The sequence below is a fragment of the Lepidochelys olivacea genome (genome assembly GCF_965140295.1).
Source record: "Lepidochelys olivacea isolate rLepOli2 genome assembly, chromosome: 3".
NCBI classification, from domain to species: domain Eukaryota; kingdom Metazoa; phylum Chordata; order Testudines; family Cheloniidae; genus Lepidochelys; species Lepidochelys olivacea.
The window spans coordinates 159,236,119-159,258,086 of NC_140413.1; the positions used below are offsets into that span (position 1 = coordinate 159,236,119).

The window sequence follows — 21,968 nt, forward strand, 5'->3', positions numbered from 1 at the left end:
ACCGCCAATGTTCAGGAGGCTGAAATAATATTCCCAGCTTTCTAAAATCACATCCTGCATCTTATGCTCATGGGAGCATAGAAAGGTAATTAGAAGAATTACAAAAGCATGAAATAATTTAACCTGTAGAGTTAATTTAGTAGGCTGCCCTGATTGTACATGTTCCTAAAAAATTAAGGGCCCAATTCTACAACTTTACTTATATTGCATATGGGACTATGTAACTTGTGGAGTAAGGGATTACTCAGCATAAGAAAAGGTGGCTGAATCAAGTCTTAAGTGGAGAAAGTGTTGGGGAAAGAATTGGGTATAATGACTAGGGTTACCAATTTCGGTTGGACATATTCCTGGAAATTTCATCGGATGACATAATCTTTCATTCCTGGAGACTCCAGGACAATCCTGGAGGGATGGAAACCCTAATAGTGACATGTGCAAGCCTGGTTCAATCAAATCTGCAAAGTCTATGGGGGCTTTGCACAGTCATTTGATTAGGCCCCCTTAGATGTAAAGAAGACTCTGTAAATGTAATGGACTGCCCTCCCCTTTCCCTAAACCCTTATGCTATGCCAAGTGCAATAGGCAAGAAACAATTCCATGGATTTCAGGGAGGAGGGAATTAAAATTAATGATTTCCTTTCTTAGTTGTGGCTGAGCTGAGCTTGAGTGCACCTCAGGAGAGGTGGACGCAACCATGTGGACTGATCCAGTCATTGCCTGAGGGCTGCCCTAATTTATATTCAGCTGTAAATCTGTTAGTCTCCAAGGTGCCACAAGTACTCCTTTTCTTTTTAAGAGGGTACTGTTGGTCCTCTGACCCTACCATGCCTCTACTTGGGGGGAGTGCAAGAGAAGGAGATAGAGCTCTCTGGCGGGATGTATATTATCCAGGAACTTCCCATATTGCCAATTCACTGGGCTTTATGGCGCTTTGCGTTGGCAGAGCTAGCATAAAGAGGCCACAGAAAAATCTCCAAGGGGGACTAATGTGTCTAAAACCAGCAAAAACCTCAGCGGTATTCAGGGGAACATCATGTGGATGCACACTGCAGATTCATAATGACCGAAGGAGTGATGTGTGTAGGAGAAAAAGTGGAGCATTGATCATTGGATTGCAGGGCAGATAGGCAGGGGAACAACTAGAGCAATCAATGAATGCACTACACGCATGCAGAGAAACCACTACAGTATTCTCCAGTAATGAATGCAGTGCTGTGTAGAAAGGGCTGTAAGAAGATTCAACTATATATGCAATGCAGTAGTGCAGAGAAATCACCTGGGGTTTGAATAGTAAGCATACAATGCAATTATAGAGGGAGAGCACCGAGTGGTCATATGCAATACATGAACTTCTGTTTTGCGGAGAGACCACTGGAGGATTCAGCAATACTGCATGAGGTGCTTGTGGGCACGGAGACCCCCAACGCAGTACAAGTGTGCAGAGGGACCAGTACTCCCCACTGGGGGTCGCCAAAGCACATTAACCCCTGTTCGCTTTGCCCGCAACTGCTTCACGTCCCCTCTCTTTCTCCTTTTAGAATCTGCACCGAACGCAGACCAGTAGTGGGCGTGGCGTCGCCGCTCCGCCCACCGCGTCCCCTGCGTGCGGCCGTGCCTCCCCCCTCCAACTCCCTCAAGCAAGCCGGTGTCTCGAGACGCCCGCGCGCTGGTGTAGGCGCTCCCGTCCCTTCCACTTTCCCCTACTCCGCGAGTTGGTTCGTTCCTCCTCGTTCCCCTCACCCGCGGCTCCCCGCTGTGGTCGGGTCTGGCCCGACCCGGCGGCCGAACGGAGGGTTCGCTCGCACTCAGGGACTCGCTGCCCATTGAAGCACCCGCTCGAGAGGACGGGGGGAGAGCGGCTCCCCGGCCCGGGCAGCGCCATGAGGTGAGCGGCCGCCCCGAAGCTCATCGCCCCACCCCCGCACCGGGGTGTTTGCAGGGGGTGCGCTGTGGGGATCTCCGGTGGGAGGAGGGCCTAGGCGGGGGGGGGGGCAGCTGGGAGAAGGGGGGCAGCCCTGTGGGTCTGAGGAGAAAGGAGGAGGAGGCGGCGGCGGCGGTGGGGGGGGGCGTTGTTCCATGGGCGGTTCTCTTGCGCCGTTGGCTTGTTGCTGTGTGAAAACACCCTGGGGGCCGTTGTGTCTCAGCCGTTGTGTCTGTTCCCCGGCAGGGGCGTCCGGGCGCCGGCCCGGCCGGGGAAGGCAGGGCTGGCTCCGCAGGGATAATAATGACCAACCCCCCCCCCCCCGCCCCCCGGCGCCTTGGGGAGCGAGCGAGCCGGCCGGGCGCGGCTGTCCGTCAATAGAGAGAGAGTCCCCGTGATTTGTGTGGCGCGAGGGGCCGGCTCGTGAGCTCCTGAAGCGTCCTTTTTGGGGGGGCTAGAGGCTGCTCGCGATCCCGTGTCCAAGGCGGGGAGGGAGAAGCGCTGCCCTTTTATCGGTGCGTGTTGCATTGCAGCAGCAGCTGGGTTTTTCCCTGTGTAATCAATAGAGGCAAACCCCTCCCCCCCTTCTCCCCCAGCAGTCGTGAATATATTGTTCGTAGGATTTGTTAATTCAGATGCAAACATCGAGCCATACATTAATAATTCGCTTTTTTTGGATTGTGTCTGTGTCCATTTGTCTAAGAGACTGAACCTTTATGTGGTCTTATTTGCTTGGAGATTATTTTCCACCCCCTCCAGCCGTTTCGTGCCTGTTCTGTGTCCATAAGCTCTTTTTGGATTGGTGCAAGACTTCGTGAGAAATGTGACTTGGTAGACTGAATGCTGGTATATTTGGGTGGTATATTTGGGGTTGCGTTATTGTAATCCGTATAGGCCTACCCATTAGGTTAAACAGTTGGGGGGGTGGGGGGGTGTAAATTGCCCTTCAAAAGATATTGTCTGTCTTGTAGTTAGATTTGAATCTTCTTTGTGTTAAAGATTAATTATCAGCAGTTGCCAAGTCCTTAGAACGCAACAGTAAGATTTACGTGATATAATCCGCACATTCCTTTGCTGTGACAAAGTGTCAAGTCATAGGAATTCTTCACAAATGTAAGAAGTTTCTATTTTAAACTTTTTTCTTAAGGTTTGTGGTTTTTTGTTTTCCCAAGGGCAAATATGCATGCAGGCTTGGCATATGGAGAGCTTGGTTCTTTTTTTCTTTTTCTTGTATTCTGTTCCTCGGATGGCTTTATTGTATTTTGTTTGTAGTTATTTATGCCTTAAATTGAATTTTTCAAAGCTGTTTTGTAATTTAAATCTTAAATCATAACTTTTTTCTATTATTCGTACAGCTGTTTTTCACAAAGTGGCTAGCTTCTTGACACTTGAAAAATACTCAGTTAATTCATAATAACTGCATATTTTGTGCATAGTAGTTTTGAATATTTTGATAATTTAAAAAGCTTAGTTTTATATATAATTTGCTGCATATTTTAGAGGTGAATTTGTTTAGGCAGCTTTGAGACAATCATTTTACTTAGGCCATGTCTGCACTAGAAAAGGTTTGTTGGTATAGTTATACCAACTAGCCCTCCTATTGTAGATGCAGCTCTCTTTTGCCATTATAGCTTGTACTGGTTCAGTGAGTGGAATAAGCTATACTGGCAAAAACACCTTTATGCTGGTATAATTGTATGCACAATAGAGTTTTTGCTAGTTTAGAAGTGTTGCAAAAAATCATGCCCCAACCAACATTACCAGCAAAAGTTTCTAATGTAGACCCTCCCCTTAGGCTATCTAAATAGGTGTTTGTATAATCAACTTTAAACTGTCTGTATATGTATAAGCAAAACATCTCATAAGTATGGTAAAAGTCTGTGCATCTATCTTTAAATACTAAATGGCAACTGTTTTTAAAGCGGGAAGTTGTCTGAAATTAAATGTTCATTGTGAATGATTGCTTATATTTTAAAGGAACCTCAAGAATTCTTCGGGAATTCCGTAATCCAAGTCTTGCCCAAGCATACAGATTGTATCAGTGTAACTAAATTGGTTTATTAACTAGTTAAATCAGTGTATTCTCCTTGTGTTGGACAGTGTGAAATTGAATCAGTTTCTCAATCCATTTAGTTAAATAGGTACAACATGTATGTGTAGCCAAGACTTCATGTTCTCTTAGGGCTTGTGTAAACTAGGTTAAAAGGTATATTTCTCAAACATATTAGTTTAAAGGCATTAGTTAATTTTTATTTACACAGTCTTATAGACAAGTAGGTTATATCTTAAAACATGTTTTCTGGTTAAGGTAAACCCTTTGGAGGGGGGCACGATGACAACAGGAAGAGCCTATGCTTCAACATCAAAGACAACTTAGCACAGACAGGCCAAGTATTAAAACTTGATAGCTAACACCTTTTTAAAATATTTTATCATAGTCTAGACAAGCATTTAGATATAAATGATCATAAACTAAGGTGTAGTTCTGAGATGGAGGCTCTTCCACTTTTCAATAGAAAACAAGCTTATAGCTTGATTTATAATAAGCAGACAGAATGTATACTATTGACACTCTGACAAATACAAAAGGACTAGATGTGCATAATCTTTCCAGTGTACACTGGTAGAGAAAATTGCTCTGAACTATAACTTCAGTGTACACTTTTCTGCACTCAGGCATGCGATAAGGCACATACGGCAAAGTGATCAGAAAACTATTCTCCTGTCATCCCAATTCTGAAGTAACGCTGGTCTGACTTATGAATGGCTGCTGCCATATTTGGGGTAGCTAGGTGGCCAGAAGTTAAGAAATACAGTAGCTTACCAATTTTTCCCTTATTAAATATAGCTTGCTGTAACTGTAACCAAATTCTGAAATCTGTACAATGTAATAAACAACACAATAGGTTGTATATGTAAGCATCAAGGGTAAATACCAGACCATGGCAATTAAATTTTGTAGTGGCTTGTTTGTAGTTGTCTGAACATTATATAATAGCTATGTAGATCTTTGGTATTGAACACCGACTTCAGGTGAATTTTAAATCTTGAATTGCTCAGGAATAAATACAAGTGCCTGTAACAAAACAAGTTTTGTTTCTGAAACAAAACTATGCAGTAGCCTTTCTTCCTTCTCTCCCACTTCTCCCCCCCCCCCCCCCAAGGTAAACAGTTGATTCTTACAATGCAAAAAGAGCAACAGACATGTAAGTGACAGACTAGGTGTTGGTCTGAATATAGTGTGTTATGTGAATGGACTAATCTAATAATAGATATCCAGAAATAGGTATATGTGACTAGGGATTTCCATAGCCAATTGGAATGCTGAAAAAAGTGGCTGTTAAAATATCTTATTTTAAGAATGCAGTAATTTACAGTGATTGTATATCATGCTGCTCGCATGATCTAACTTTCCTGTTTTGGTGGTGGTGTGACTTCTTACTGTGATATAATAGCAGCATTTGTTTAATTCTCTTGAACAGTACTCTGAATATCTGTATCTTAGGGGTTGATGACTGACATCTTTCTACAATTCATAAAGAACAGTAAATGAAATGTTCAAAATTTTCATTTTTAATATTTCGTTCTAATGTGTTACTTTGTTTACAAATGTCCGGGTCTGACTGTCCCCCTTTATTATAGGTTATACTACATTTTTAATAGCACTTGAATTTCTAAACAGGAGAAGTAGCAGATCTAATCTTTCTAATGCAGTCCATTTCTTAGCAAGTTGTATGGTTTCCTCATTCATGATTTATTTAACCTTTTTTATTTTGATTTTAGATTTCTTTAAAACAACCTTCCAAAAATTCTACTTGCCTTGGGTAAATTTCTTTCTGGGTAAAACTTTTATGTATATCAATCATCAAAAATCAGTCAAGCAGACTTTGGGTCTGTGCAAGTATGTTTTCTTGACATTTTAAAGGCTGCATTAAGGTATGACTTCATTCACTACTCTATTAATGAAATGGGAAGAAAAAGTAGTTCCAAGCCAGTAGTAGCAAAGCTAGCTTCATTAGGATTTGGAATTCTTGAGGAATCTCAGGTGTGTCCTAGAGTTATGCCAAAAGGTGACACTACTCATGACAGTTATAAATTTATGGTAATTTAAATTAATTTTGTTTATAGTGGTCAAGCAGAAAGAGCCAGTAACTGAGGAATGAGAGAATAAGAAGGGTATTTATTGCAGCATGTTTTGCTGTATAGGGTAAAATTTCATAACTGGGCTTTTGTTGTAGCTTTTACTACCTGCATGACATATTACATATTTGGAATAGAAATGTAATCTAGCTTTGAAATATTTGACAAAATATTGAAAGTGCATAGCAGTCAGTTAAATCAAACTGTATTGCTGTACATGTTCCCAAACACTAAATTGCTCATTTCTCTAGAGTAAAATTGGAAGTGTAGGCAGACTTTTCAGGTGGGCACAAGAATTCAGTTCAGGTTACTTTCCTTGCTCTAAGTGGACTGAGGCTGTGTCTGCACAATGAGCTTGGGGTGTGATTCCCAGCTCGCATACACATACTTGTGTTAGCTCTGTGAGAACCAGTGCAAGTGTAAATAGGAATGTAGCTGCAGTAGCAGAGGCAGCATGCCGAATACAAACCCGCTTGAACCCCGTGGGTACATATTTGGCATGGCTTACACTACTATTTATACTTGTGCTAGCTCTCATCAAGCTAGCACAAGTAGGTGTGAGAGAGCTGGAAATTGCGTCTCTAGCTCTTAGTATAGATGTAGCCTAACAGACACATTGAGTCATCTGTCTGATATTATTGCAGATTTTGCTAGCTAGCGCTTCATTTGTGGCAGTTGCAAGTAATTCTTGCACTTTCCTTCCCCCCCCCATCTCACATGGAATCTGACAACTGCTCTTACCAAAGTCTCTGGATAGTTTAATGAATTATTTTGATAGTAGATTTATAAGGTTTTATTCCACAAGTTTAAATTATTGAAATGTACATCACCCAAAATGCATATTCTTCATAGAAGACTACTTATGGCCATCTTATCAAGTTTATATTGCAGAGATCTAAACATTACAAATGATATGGGGTGGGAGTCCAGGAAGACATTCTAAAATTCAGCATCAATCTGGAAGCATACATGCAGGCTGCTTCCTCCTGATTCTAATGCCAGGCTCTGTATTTTTAAGCAGTCAGTTAAATTTGTCTTGCTCTTCTCTCTCTTCCCACTTTGAACTGTAGTGCATGAAGGGCCAGATAGTCCTTTCTGTACCTCCCCCAAAAATGGGAAGAAGTTGTTCATTCAGCACCTATTCACTGAACGCCTACCTGACACTGGGGTCTGGTTTATCCTACAAAGTTAGGTTGACATAAGTTGACGTGTGTTGACCTATTTATGCATGTGTGTATAGTCAAATTTATCTTCAGCTGATGTAAGTACCCTGTTAAGGCCATGCAATAAAACCATCTTCCTGAAAGCATTGAGACATGATCAAAATACTGAGGTCAATGTAGTGCAAGTGTAGATACTGTATGACCTTTTTCAACCCTAACGGTTCTCCAACTGTTCCAAAATGCCTAGCAGTCACTGCTCTGGTCACAGTTGTGAATTCCACTGCCCAGGGGTCTCAGAAACTGGAATCCACCCCCTCTGTGTTTTTGAAATGCCTTTTCCTGATTGCCTGCTTTGGCAAGCACACCTAGCAATTCTCCCTTGTTCTGTTCAACTGCCTGGCCAACCATGCTGGCTTGGCTCACTAAACATGCTCCTGCCTGGAGCAGACAGGAGGAACTGGATCATCTGGGCCTGTGGGGAGAAGAGGCTATGCAAGCACAGCTATGGACTACCTGTAGAAATGTGGCCATCTACAAAAAGATTGCATGGGGGGATGTAGGCGAAGAGAGATAACAGGGATCGGCAGCAGTGCCAGGTGAAAGTGAAGAAACTGTGGCAGACATACCACAAGGCCAGAGAGGCCAACAATTGATATGGTGCTGAGCTGCAGACCTGCCACTCTTACCATGAGCTGCCTTCCATATTTGAGAGAGACCCCACCACCCTGAAGACTACCGTGGATACCGTGGAGGAGCCTTAGACACAGACTCCTGTCAAGAATAGTAAGGAGAAAGGTGTGGGGGGAGATGTGGAGAGGGTCTAGCTATGTCAGGATCCATTTGTGACTTTACCACAATCTAACCAGTCCCTCAAGCTGAGCACAGATGAATCCAGTGAAGGGGAAGGAACTGTAGGTAAGTATGTGCATATAATTTCCCTTAGTGTTTAAATAGAAAGATGGATCCTAGCCCATCCCCAAGTTAGCAAGACAAAGGTATCAAGTATCAGAGGGGTGGCTGTGTTAGTCTGGATCTGTAAAAGCGGCAAAGAGTCCTGTGGCACTTTATAGACTAACAGACGTATTGGAGCGTAAGCTTTTGTGGGTGAATACCTGCTTCGTCGGATGCATGTAGTGGAAATTTCCAGAGGCAGGTATAAATATGCAAGCAAGAATCAGGCTAGGGATAACGAGATTAGCTCAATCACGGAGGATGAGGCCCTTTTCTAGCAGTTGAGGTGTGAACACCAAGGGAGGAGAAACTGCTTTTGTAGTTGGCTAGCCATTCACAGTCTTTGTTTAATCCTGAGCTGATGGTGTCAAATTTGCAAATGAACTGAAGCTCAGCAGTTTCTCTTTTGAAGTCTGGTCCTGAAGTTTTTTTGCTGCAGGATGGCTACCTTTAAATCTGCTATTGTGTGTCCAGGGAGGTTGAAGTGTTCTCCTACAGGTTTTTGTATATTGCCATTCCTAATATCTGATTTGTGTCCAAGACACAGGTATTGACTTTTCATTGTTTGTTTCGTACAAGGAGAGAGAACTCTACCTTTGTTGTAGTGCTATCTGCTTTTCGTTCCCTGTAGGGTTAGGTGCGGGGAAGGGTATCTGGAGCAGTTTATGTATATAGGGATGTCCCTTATACCTTCCTCAGATATTGCAGAATATCTCCATGCAATTTCATCAAGGTTTCCAGGGATGGCTGCCTTATTTCTTCCTCTGTGGTAGGACAGTTTCCCATGCCACTCCGCGATGACTTCAGCAGGCACCATTGGGGATAAGAGAAGGGAGTTTTGAAACTTATCTTTCCCGTTCCGTTGTGACTGTAAAACCAGTGATGCGTCTGTTTTATCTGTAGCTGTTGCGACCTTGAGGGGTTCCCCCTCTATACCCATTAAATGGCTGACCTGAATGAGGAGGAGAAAGAAGATAGGGAGGATATGTTCAGCGTCAACATGGCGGATGGCATGGAGAGGGACAGAGAGGATAGGAGAGAGATCCAGGAATCCCAGCAGGGAAAGGGAGATGCACCGGGACATAAAGAGCTTCTCAGGCAGCAAGCCCAAATAGTGCTGTCTCTAGGTGACCTTACAGGTTCAGTAATCACAGACTTACCATCTTTTACAGTCTCTGGAGAATTCCATGGTGGCTGCTCTCCATACCTTCAACATTCCACATGGCATCATGGGCCACATCCCTACTCCTACCACTTAACTTCAGAGAAGAAAGACAGTTCTGTAGCTTCATATACACTGATCTGAGAGAGGCACAGTTGGTGTATGTGAAGCCAGAATGGACTTAATTTGTGCGCTGAAATGGACAGAAATGTTTGCTGCCTCGCTAATGTTAAAGTTTTTCCATTAATTTAAGTTAAAAGTTTGTATTGTGTTGTCCTTCTTTATTTGCACTGTTTGTCACTCAGAATTGTTTTTGAAATAGTCATCTTTATTAGTTCACCACACATACTGCAAAATGCATAGTAGTACTCAAAGCACCCAGTTCTTGTTATTGTACAGCACCACAGAACTCATAGGTTCAACAAAACACCCAGTCATATGGGTAAATTGACAGCAAGCACCGCATATTCATAGATTCACTAAAAGACACAGTATAATATTTATAAATCTATATCAATTCTAACAGCCCCCAAGCTTTCAGGGCCAGAGCACAGTCCAGCACAGTACATTAATGTGGCTGACTGTTAAAGTGTTCTTTCAAAGCATCCTGTAGCTGCATAGGTACACTTTGAGCTCTTATGATGGCCCTTTTGTCTGTCTGTTCAGACTTAGCAGACAGCAACCCCCCCTCTCCCCCTCACCTTTGCCTCACAGATATTATGCAGCACACAACAGGCAGCTATAACCATTGCAATATTTTTCTTACCAAGATCCAATCTTGTGAGTAAACTCCAGCAGCATCCCTATCAATCTAGCAACTGTTATTCTGCACCTGCTGAGCTGGTAGTTGAATCTTTCCTTTTTTGCTGTCAGCGTGTCTGTGGCTTCATGAGCTAGGGAAGCAGGGAGTAGGCTTTGTCTCCAAGGGTCACTACTGGCACTTCAGTGTCGCCAGTGGTAATCCCCAGTCTGGAAAGAATGTCGCTGCTTGCAGCTTTATGAACAGTTCTGTGTTCTTAAAGATGTGAGCATCGTGCAAGTTCCCTGACCAGCCCACGCTGATCTCAGTGAAGCTTTCGTGGTGTTCCACCAATGTTTGCATAACCATATAAAGGTAGTGCTTTCTGTTGATATCCTCTATGGCAGGGGTGGCCAAACGGTTGCTCACGAGCTGCATGTGGCTCTTTTACATTTAACGTGTGCCTCATGGAGCACCTCACAGCCCCATCCCCCAATTCTCCCCCTACCAGTTGTGTGCTGCATAATATCTGTGAGGCGTTGCAGTGGGATGGTGGCGCAGGGGCTTCTGTCCAGCAGGGAGGTGGTTCTTGGGGCTTCAGCCCTGCGGAGTGCACCTGCCAGGGTTTGGGGCTTCAGCAGAAGTAGGGGCTTAAATCCCAAGCCCCGGCAGGTGCACCCCAGCTCTTGAATTTCTGAAGATTGTCGTATACAGCTTGGCGGGTCAGTAAGTTTGGCCACCCCTGCTCTATGGCAAAGTGGGTTGGTGCCAAAATAGGGATGTGTGTGCTGTCTTTTGCCCCCACTGAAATTTGGGAGCCCCGTTGCTGCAGATCCATCCACTATTTCCTGCATGTTCCTGGGAGTTACAGTCCTGTATAGCATGACATGATTAATGGATCTACACACATGCATGACAACTGCCCTCATAGTGGATTTTCCAACTCCAAATGATTTCCCACTGACCAAAACCAACCGGTGCCTGCAAGCTTGCAGAGTGCTATTCTCACTTACTTTTCAGCTGTCAGTGCATCTCTTTCTGGTGTCCTTGTGCTGGAGGGCTGGGCAAGCTTGGCACACAGATCTAGGAATGTGGCATGTGGTGAAGCTGAGAAGCCTCAAACCAACACAGAAAGGGTTAGAGAGAGACTGTGAACCCAACTAGCTTTGCCTTGCTATATCTGCAACCAGTGCCAGGCCTGGAGGGAGAAGAAGAGGAGAGAACCTGGCTCAGTTCAGAGCTGACTGGCAAGGAGGCAGGCACTTTCTGCCTCCTTACATGAGGGAATCATTGCTAGAAGCCTGATAGCCAAGACAGCCACTGGGGAAGAAGAACCGCTTCAGGGAGCGAGGGAGATGGCTGAGGAGACCGAAGAGCACCAGCAGTGAGTGAATTGTTAATGAACTAGAGAGAGACTGTGGGATTAGGCCCCTCCAATCTTGCATCTGCCCTGCCCAAAGGTCCCTTAGGCCATTGCAGGATACCACAAAGGGGGTGCTATTTGAGTTAAGCCACTACAGATTGGACTGTAATGGCTATGCACCAAACTGAAGAGATAGAGGTAGGAAGTAGCTCAGGGCAGTGGATTTATACTTTCTGTTGGGAGGATCCTGCTGGTGTAGCTTCATACAGGGCTCTAGCCCAGGTCCCCCTTCCATATCTCCTTAAGAACTGAGGCACCTCTGTCAGGGAAGCAAGGAGCTGGAAGTCAGATGTGCCAACCACTAGACTGCTGAGACCGCTGCACCCTATTACATGTCCTTTCACATCCGAAGGTTCTACAGCTACTGCTCATCATCCCAAATCTGCATTCCTTTGTGATCCCACCATTTGCTGCTTGTTTCTTGGGCCCAGAACCAGTGCTTCACTATCTGCAGCTGCTTTTGAAATGCCACCAACATCCTTTAATTGTTTCATTATGTCCCTTAGCAGTCTGACCTCGAAGAAATCAGAGAGACAACGTGGGTAAGGTAATATCCACTTCTGTTGGTGAGAGAGACACATGTTCAAATTGGCTCTTCTGAAGAGCTTTGTGTAGGCTCGAAAGCTTGTCTCCTTGCCAATAGAAGTGGGTCCAATAAAAGATATTACCTCACCCACCTTGTCTGTCAAATAACGTGAGACCAACACGACTACAGCAATACTTCATACTTGAAGAAATTGTCATGTCCCCCTTTGTTATGGTTAGTCCTATGTCCTTGCAAATACTGGAGGACTATACGTCATGTACTTGCAATATTCGTGAGAAAGGAGCAGTGCAAGTTCCATGCTTTTGTCAGAGATGGTGGATGGCAAAAAGGGTTGTGCGGGTTTGTGGGACATTTTCTTAAAAAAGCCTGAAAAATTATGGGATATGGATTACATTATGGAATGGAGAAAGTTGTATGCTGGAAACTTGAAGCCTAGTGCCTGGAGATCCCTGCATGACTCATTTCTATCCCACAACAAGCTGTGAAAATATCCCAAAAGACATTGTGCTGCGTAGGTGGAATGTGGCACACTGGGATACCTACCCGTGGTGTACTGCACTTTGCATTGACACAAGCACTGTTAGTAAGCATACTAAGTGCTGACGTAAGTATATTCCACATACATACGTGGCTACCTACTTATGTAGATCAAAATTTGTAGTGTAGACAAGCATCTGTGACAGGAGTTCTTCACCCTGCCTTAGGCTTATGTGTGCATCAGACTGGGAGTACTTCATAATGGAACTTGGCTCCCTGCGCACCCTGTGTATTTCATGCATAACTAGGGTAGGAACAGAGCACTAAGCAGAGTTGCATGCATCTTCTGCTACTGGGGAAATCCATTTTTAAACTCAGGTTATGTTTTTTCTCAACTTTGACCTTTCATCTAAAATCATTCCTGATACTTCATGTCTGCTTTATTCAGTAGTGTAGAAGTATACGTGCCAGTTGTATCTAAATCACCTGGCTAGAGTCAGGTTTGTAATTGTAGGATCCTGCTTATTTCCATAGCAGAGAGACAGAACTTAAAACAAAAACACTACTTCTTTATAACCTTAATGCTTTTGAAAATAAGTGACTTTTAGCACTGGCTTCCGTGCACAACTGACATTTTAGTTCATTCTTGTAACTTTTATTTCATGCTAGGTTTCCACCAAATATTTACAAATAAAAGTTGCCTCTAGAAAGGGGTGAAAGGCCCTACTTCCACTTTTTATGCAGTGCCGTGCATTTCTTATGTTTCCTCAGATTAATCTTTCCACCTAATTTTCTTTCTTTGATTTGCATCTTGACATTTACTGATAAGTATTCATTTTAAAGTCAATACAGGAGCTAAATTGTGGAGTTAAGTGAGACTATGTTTTTGCTTGCTTTCTATTTAAGTGGGGACAATAAAGTGTAAGCTAAGATCCATGCTCAAGGAAAATAAATCTACCTTTCATAATTATTTACATTAGAAAGTGGCTAGACCAAGCTGGAGCACATAAGGAAACATTAGTAAGAGCCATTTCTATTTAGTCTAAAATTAGTACATCCTTTCAATAATGACACACAGTTTCCTTTTAAGAAAGTATGGCCAAGAAAGTTGCCTGCATCCACTGCAGCATGTGGGAGGAAAAATAGAAATTGATTGCACCCTGAAGTGGGATACAAGTCCAGCAAAGTAGCACTTTCGTGTGGTGTCAGAAATCAAATCTGTTGATTTAACAGTGCTTACTTGCTATGTTTATAGCTGATTTGCAGCACAAACAGATTCGGGAAGATTCTACTTTAAGCTGTGTTAAGTGGCTGTATTTTTTGTGGCGTGTGTTTTTTGTTCAGAGGTTCTGGTATTTTACTTTTCTTCCGAAATTTGAAACCTCACTCCTCTCATTAACCTCATATCACAGAAGTGGCTATACACAGAAAACTAAATTTAGAATGTAAGTTCCTCAAAGTGGGGACTATTTTCATTGCCTTGTGCAGTTCGGAGCACCCTGGGTGCTCAAACAGTAAATAGAATAACTTCTCAAAATGTCCCTTTTAGGATTTAGTACTTATTGCTAAGATCCGAGTTCTCTTCTAGAATCTTTGTACATTTGATGGCTTTCATTTAACTTCCTTATACTTTTTATTGCTCTGCTGGAGTGGAGATGAGACATTTTTATTAGTAATGAAAATTGATAGGCTGTTTAATTCTGTGGATTGTACCTCTGGTCAGAATTTTATACTTGAAATTGTTCACTTTTTTTTTCTTTCTGACATCCTAGATATTCAGTATACTGACGTTTTAAGAGTTTTTGTCCGAAAAGTTACTATTAGAAATGGGACTCCCTTGTTCAGCATAACTGCTCACTTTTTATCTGGGTCATATTTGTTTACTTTGGCAAACAATTTTTAGTATTGTTAACCTTACAGAGTCAATACACCAATGCAAGAGTGATCTGGTTTCTGTTCTGTCTTGTGCATTTTCAACAAAACTGTCAGTGGAAGTTTGATCTCAGAATCTTTATTATTCTCTGTATTTGGAAGAGGTAGACAAATACCTAGGTTTTTTTATAAAGTCACCCAAACAGCTTTTAGTGAGAAAGAGAGAGAGATCGATCATTGGTTGACTTTAAAGTATTGACAGAAAAATCACTTTGGTTTGCAAACTGAGCAAAATCTTGTCCTGGAACCTTGCAATGTAATTTTCAGTGTTTTTTAGTAGAGATGCATGAGAGCTGTCTACTTTTAGAGCTAATAAATGAAACTTTTCAAATGCTAAATTTAATCTCTATAAGATAGCAAATGTTTCATTAAACTTCTCATGTATTATACACAGAATATAATTTTCTCTAGGTAGCTTATTTTTTAATGCCTGTGTAAACTAAAAAAAAAAAAAGCTTACTGTGAAGTCTTCATGTTGGTGTTTTATCTACTCACTACTCAGTATCAGTCTGTTTGTAAGTTCACTACATAAACAAGTAAAATTTTAAAACATTTAAAAGAACCTATTTCCTCCTCCCTCCCCCTTTTTTTTTTTTTTTTTTTTTTTTACTTTGGGTATTCTAGAATATGCCATTTCAATCTCTTTCCCTCTTATGGGTGCAGCCAAATATGCTAATAAAACAGCATAATGTAATGCACTCCTAGATGGGCACAATACCATATTGTCTGCCCTCTGTGTTAAATTGTCATTGAAATCAGTGGGAAATAAATGTATGTACTTTTTAGCAGAATTTGGCCCTTCATCCAGTGATAAATCTCTTACGAGTCCATACTATTTTGTATGAGTTAATGAAATAGCAAATTTTTTATAAGCAAGAGTTGAGAATTTAAACTTAAAAACTGAAATGACTGAATTCTAGTGAAGAACTTAATTGTGCTATGATTTTAACATTTGGTATGTGCAGTTAGTTAATGTTTCAATAAACTACTATGAAATAAGCTTAACTAATTTTGCTGTGTTACAGCAAACATATTCTAATGTTTGAAATGCAGTGGAGTTGCTTGATGGCCAAACAATTAAACAAACAAAAAATCATGATGAACTTAATTATGGCAGAGGTCATAAATCAGAATTGTGGAATGACTGCAAAAGGGGCTGGACAATGCTTAAATCTCAGCTCTGTTTCAGGGGTTGAAAATGCATGTGTAGCTCTAGTTGCTGATCAGATTTAGAATTTAATAGAAACATTTTAATTACTAGTAAACTAGATATTTTGATGATCAACGTGTTGACTTGTCTAGAAAATATGGATTTTAAAATAATGTGTATAGACATTGTTTCAGTTAATTTTTATTTTCTTTTTCTAATACCTAGGGAGATTTGTGTTTTGTTAGTTCCCTGCTCAATATTCATTCTTTCAGAAAGGGAGAAGTTTGAAAAATACTTCTGAATTTCTATTTCCAATTCAATAAACTACTGGCTCAGAAAACTAGAATATAACACCACTTCTAATCTGGCTTCTTGTGACAATTTTAACTTCTGTTTTTATTAGTTTTTATTTTTTTGTTTTGTTTTTATTTCATAAAAATAGACAGTGTGACCAGTGTGCTGCTCATAAATTTGTAGTAAACGTAGAGAAATATATTTCAGTCGCTCAGTGTACATTAATGCATCACTCAGTCTAATCTCAAAATCTGGTCACTCTGGTCTGAATGAGACAGGTTGATTGGCAACATCTATTTCCTGTGCATACTGTATGGAGCGTGTATATAGAATATCCACATATTAGCTGCAGATGTGCCATGTTCTATTAAAACATCTAGTCAAAGGAGGAACATGAGGCATGTTGGTGAGCTCCTAGTTTCTTATCTGTGCTGCAAGAAGCAAATGGCTGAAGAGGGCTGCTAACTTTCTATACACATCTGATAATCTAAGACCTAAAGAACCCAAAGGTTTATTTCCAAATTTGTTTTCCTGGCATGTCACTCTTAGTTCTAAACTTGGGTGTTTCCAAGACTTGAGGTTAGCCTTACTGTGCATCATCCTCCAAGAAGCATAGATGGAATGCTAACCCACTTTCCTGAGCATAACTGATGCCAAATAGTAACAAAATAACTGGTTTTTGTTAATTTTATTAGTAGTCATTTTTCATTCAGATATTCCATGTTTATGAAAAAGTAGTAACAGTGGCTATTAATATGAAATTAAACTGTTAACCAGCATAAAAGCAGTATTATTAATCACTCATTGCTGATAAACTATAAATATCAGGAGTCAGTCTTCGTTGGGTCAGCTTGGATGAACTGAACATTGGAGCATATTTTGGTTGTAAAGGATGAGAGATCTTCCTGGATTAATAGACAGCTGTTAAGCTTGCAAAGGTAATATGAATCTGCTGAGCAGCAGGTTCACTACTAGTGTGTATGGAGGTACTGGTAGTAGGACAGACCCACTGTCTCACCATATTGCCAAAAGAGATTGTCTCAGAAAGGTAGCTGGCTATAGTGCAGTAGGAGCAAGAAGCAGCTTGGAATCTGAGGCTGGTGAAGATGCCCAGAGCCCAGCGGGGGAGCAAGCTGGTCCTAACGTGAGTTTACTCAGCAGTTGGATACAGATCTATACAGAGCCTGTGGTAAACCAGGAGAGACTAGGCTGGGAGATCTGGAGCCAGAAAGCTAAATAGCAACAGGGCTCTCGGGAGCTTGGACATAGTAGTCCTCCAAAGTTCATAAAGGGACAGTAACTGCATTCAGTAATTGGTTACTGTCAAGGTGTCTAAGAGGCAGACATTAGATTAGGGGAAAGAGACAGTGTGATCTGACTAAGTGGTAGGTCCAAGGAGGCTTGGCTGCTCTTTTCTTAGAGCAGATATAGGATATATATAAAAAGTTTGGTTTGTAGCCTAATTGTTGGCCCAGGGAAAATGGTCTGTGAGCAGAAGTGTGGGAGGTATTACATCAGCAACAGATGGCCATGGAGGAAGGGCCCCTAGTGAGATAAGACTGGACTTGTCTTCGCTACCACCCATGGATGCAGCTGCGCCGATGTAGCGCATCTAGTGAAGACATGGGTGCGGCCTTCCCTGGGCTGGGCGCAGGGTATGGGGGAGGTAGAGGAGTGAGCGGAGAGTAAGGCCTCAAGGGGAGGAGGCAGAGCAGAGGTGTTCAGTTTCTAGAAATTGGAAAGTTGGCAACCCTATGACAGCTGCTCCGTTTGGGTGAATGTGTGCTGCAGTCAGAGCTCCCCCTCCTCCCCCCCATACCTGCCCACCTCTCGGGCCCTTCATACCTTCTGCTCTTGGGGTCAGAGCATCTGCCTTGCCTCCATCCCATCCGTTAACAGCGGCATTCAGATTGCTATGTGGAGATTGCTAGAACCCTGCGTGGTTACAAAATTTGTATTCGCATCTGATCTGCAGACCATTTTTGTGGGTATCCGCAGACTTGCAGGGCTCTAGTTATTGGGGAAACTGGAGATTTTGGCAACTGGGTAGTGGGACTTAGTTTTTGTTTTGGTATCCATGGGGTAGTGGCAACACTTAGAACTGGGAGGAGGATATGTTTCTCTCTTTCCTCTCCTGTTTTGGACAAGGACAGTAGTAACTTGAAATGTGGTGGACAATAGTGTAGATTCCCACCTGAGGAACCCGTGGCTCTAATATTTATTACTATCTCCAGCAACTGTACATAAGCACAGAAATGGGCCATAATTGAATAGCTAACAATGTTGACATTTAACTGTTGTCTTGAGGCTTCAGAGACACCATGTTGTGATGAATACACACTTCTCTCAGAGATGTTTCAGACAATCTGCAGATGCAGATAGATATCACTGCTTGAGTTGGTTTTTGGTTCACGTTTTGGAAGGCCACCTGTGCAACAATAATGGGGAAAGACATAATTCATTCAAAATAAAAGCTTAGATTCTGGAGCACAGAAAAGGGGGAATTTTTTAAAGCCATTTATGTTACTAGGAAATTACAGTGTCTACCAGATAACTGAAGATTGTGAGGAAAAATAAATCAGGAATTGAAATTCCTAAAGTAAATTACCTATTTTGAGTTTTCACACTTTCCAGAGGAAGAGTAAGACGTTTTTACTTCATGTTTTAGCTTTAAAAACATTTGAATGTTTCTCCTACAGTATTGGGCATTAGGGATGTGTCTCGGGTGGATAAAAATAGATTTTTTGTTGAATAAAATTTAAATTATTTTTTTAAAAAACTATTTAAAAAATCTGCATCACAAAACTTTATTTTTTGAACTTGTTAATAGTGAATTTAAAGAAAATAGTTCTCAGAGTCAGTATAATTTATTTTTAGATCAGACTTCAATAATCAAGTACATTCATCACAGTAATACAGGCACCTGTTTCCTTTTACCACATGGCACAGTCTGGGGAACAAAACTGGAAAAATGCATTGGGGGAGGGGGGATTAGGGTAAAATTTTTCCCTTTTAAAAAGAAATTTGTTTAAAGCGAAATCTGAATTTGTACTACAAAATGTTAAGGCCTAAAATTATTATAATCTCTTAAAACATCTAAATAAAAAATAAATATGCTGAATCCATGACTGAGCCTTTGTTTAAAAAAAAAAATAAAAAAAAATAAAAAATTTCCCCTTTGAGTGAAATGCTGCTTTTCTGTACAAAGAAAGAATCGGAGGAAAAACGTCTAACTTTTGAGATCAAGCTTTAAAAATATGGCACAATAGGTCATGTACTGTATTAAGGGCTTGATCCTGTGGGGGGTCCATGGGCTGTGCTACTGGGTGTGAGAGACTGGCAAAGTCATCACAGCTGTTGGAACCCAGCTTCTGTTTTCATATGACACCGTCATGATCAGGAATAAATGGTGAGTTGTCAGAATGGTGAGAGGTAAAAGGTCCCGAGGGGTCTGTATTGGGACTAGTACTATTCAATATATTCATAAATGATCTGGAAAAAGGGGTGAACAGTGAGGTGGCAAAATTTGCAGATGATATGAAACTACTCCCAAGATAGTTAAGTCCAAAACAGACTGTGTAGAGTTACAAAGGGATCTCTCAAAATTGAGTGACTGGACAACAAAATGGCAGATGAAATTCAGTGTTGATAAATGTAGAGTAAAGCACATTGGAAAACATCACCCCAACTATACATATATAATGATGGGGTCTAAATTAGCTGTTACCACTCAAGAAAGAGATCTTGGAGTCATTGTGGATAGTTCTCTGAAAACATCCGCTCAATGTGCAGCGGCAGTCAAAAAAGCAAACAAAATATTGGTAATCATTAGGAAAGGGATAGATAATAAGATAGAAAATGTTATATTGACTCTTTATAAATCCATGGTGTGGCCACATCTTGAATATTGGGTGCAGATCTGGTCGGCCCATCTCAAAAAAGATATATTGGAATTGGAAAAGGTACAGTAGAGGGCAACAAAAATTATTAGGGGTATGGAACAGCTTCCATATGAGGAGAGGTTAAAAAAACTGGGACTTTTCAGCTTGAAATAGACGACGACTAAGGGGGGATATGACAGAGGTGTATAAAATCATGATTGGTGTGGAGAAAGTAAATAAGGAAGTGTTTACTCCTTCTCATAACACAAGAACTAAGGGTCACCAAATTAAATTAATAGGCAGCAGGTTTAAAACAAACAAAAGCAAGTATTTCTTCACAAAATGCACAGTCAGCCTGTGGAACTCTTTGCAAGAAGATGTTATGAAGGCCAAGATTATAACAGGGTTCAAAAAAGAACTGGATAAGTTCATGGAGGATAGGTCCATTGATGGCTATTAGCCAGGATGGGCAGGGATGGTGGCCCTAGCCTTTGTTTGCCAGAAGATGGGAATGGGTGACAGGGGATGGATCACTTGGTGATTACTTGTTCTGTTTATTCCCTCTGAAGCACCTAGCCTTGGCCGTTGTCAGAAGACAGAATATTGGGCTAGACGGACCTTTGGTCTAACCCAGTCTGGCTGCTGCTATGTGCACTGAGCCCACCTGTGTGGGCTCATACTCCTGTTTTATAGTTTCTCTGTACCTGAGCTTTGAGTGTTCACTTCTCGAATTATGAATATTTGTTACCCCACACAACATGGAAATTTACTCTCTAGCTCATGGAAAAATACTCCCCTGCCCTTGATTCTGGTTGGTTCTTGGCACTTCTGGTAAATGGCCTTGCTCTCTTGTGTATGCAGACAGATACGGCTGCTACTCTGAAACCTGCTACTCTGAAAGAAAGAGAAATCCATTAATTCTCAATTGCCTCCCTTTCTGTCTCTAAACAAATGGAATACTGAGCTGCAAAAGGCATGTGTATTACATGAACTGAAGTCTTGGATTTGTTTTCATTTTTCTGGGGATGGAGTGGAGGAGTTATGTAACAAGGGAGAAGTGCAGTGTTTGCAGCCAGAAAGGAGCAACACTAGTGTCAAAGTGGGACACAATAGAAAGAAGGGACAATGTTCTTCAGAATACAGCCTCTAAGTGTTGATTTCAACACTGGAGACATGAAGGGAAAAAACCTGCCATGGCTGCAGGTTGTAAAAAAAAGACCCTATTTGGGAATATTTTCAAGAAATTCCTGTACCTCTGGGTAAAAAAAAAAAAAGAAAAGAAAAAGGAACACATCCCAAATGTAAACAGTGCAACAAAGAGATGCAAGGCCTGGTTGTGAGAATGAAACGGCACTATGAAAAATATACCTCAGAAGGCAATGACTGAAGATGATGTGAACGTGTCTGAACAATCTGGATCAACTGGTTAGTAAATTTATTTTTGCATCATTCTTATGGACCTACCTGCCATGTCTTACTATGCTGGTAAATGATAAATTTAGATTATTGTCATAAATTTGTGTTTGTGTGTGGATTAATTATGAATGTCAAACTGTGTGTTCAAAATATAATTGGAATTTTTACTTGTGTGAGTATCAGTTAAATTTTTACTGTTAATGCTGGACTTCTGAAATTATTTTTAATTGCTGAGCATAGTCAAACATTGTAGGTGATGTTTCCTGTTTAAAAGTAGTTTTATTAGACATTTATGAATTTTAACATTTCATGTCTTTCAAGATGGTCAGTATGTTTAAGGATTTAAGTAGATTTAAGTTCTTATGATTTATTAATCTTTCATTTACAGTCTCACTTTTGTTAAAGCAGTGCTCTGAGTAATAGTGAGTGACTTTTTCCCCTGCTTTTTTGTTTTTAGGGTCTATCTTAGACATAAGGAATTATGAACGTCCATCTACAGTGTCTACAAATTCAGAGTTTCTGCTGGTACCACCAGCTGTGCTGCAGCTAAACCTTTATTTATTAAGGGCTGGGCTATTTTGTTGTCAATGTGTGAAGAAAATCTTGACAAAATAGATGGCACTATCATAACGAAAATAATCAACATCGGATTAAAATGAAATGTAGAGGATAGGTTTCAGTATATTCAGCATATTTCCATAGCCTTGGACAGACTGCAGAAAGATGGCTGCTGTATTGCTCATGCTGCTGAAACTTGGAAAGAACTTCGAAG

The 21,968-nt window shown here is 41.3% G+C and overlaps 1 protein-coding gene across 7 annotated transcripts in view; it reads left to right on the forward strand.

Moving 5' to 3' along the window:
* The first annotated feature begins 1,633 nt into the window (after window positions 1–1,633).
* Window positions 1,634–21,968, forward strand: part of ENAH (ENAH actin regulator) — a 145,446-nt gene continuing 125,111 nt past the window's right edge. For all 7 annotated transcript variants that reach the window (XM_084623363.1, XM_084623364.1, XM_084623365.1 and 4 more), the window contains exon 1: window positions 1,634–1,885. In XM_084623363.1, the coding sequence (XP_084479489.1) occupies window positions 1,881–1,885 (5 nt within the window). In that variant the 5' untranslated portion in view covers window positions 1,634–1,880. The remainder of the gene's footprint in view (window positions 1,886–21,968) is intronic.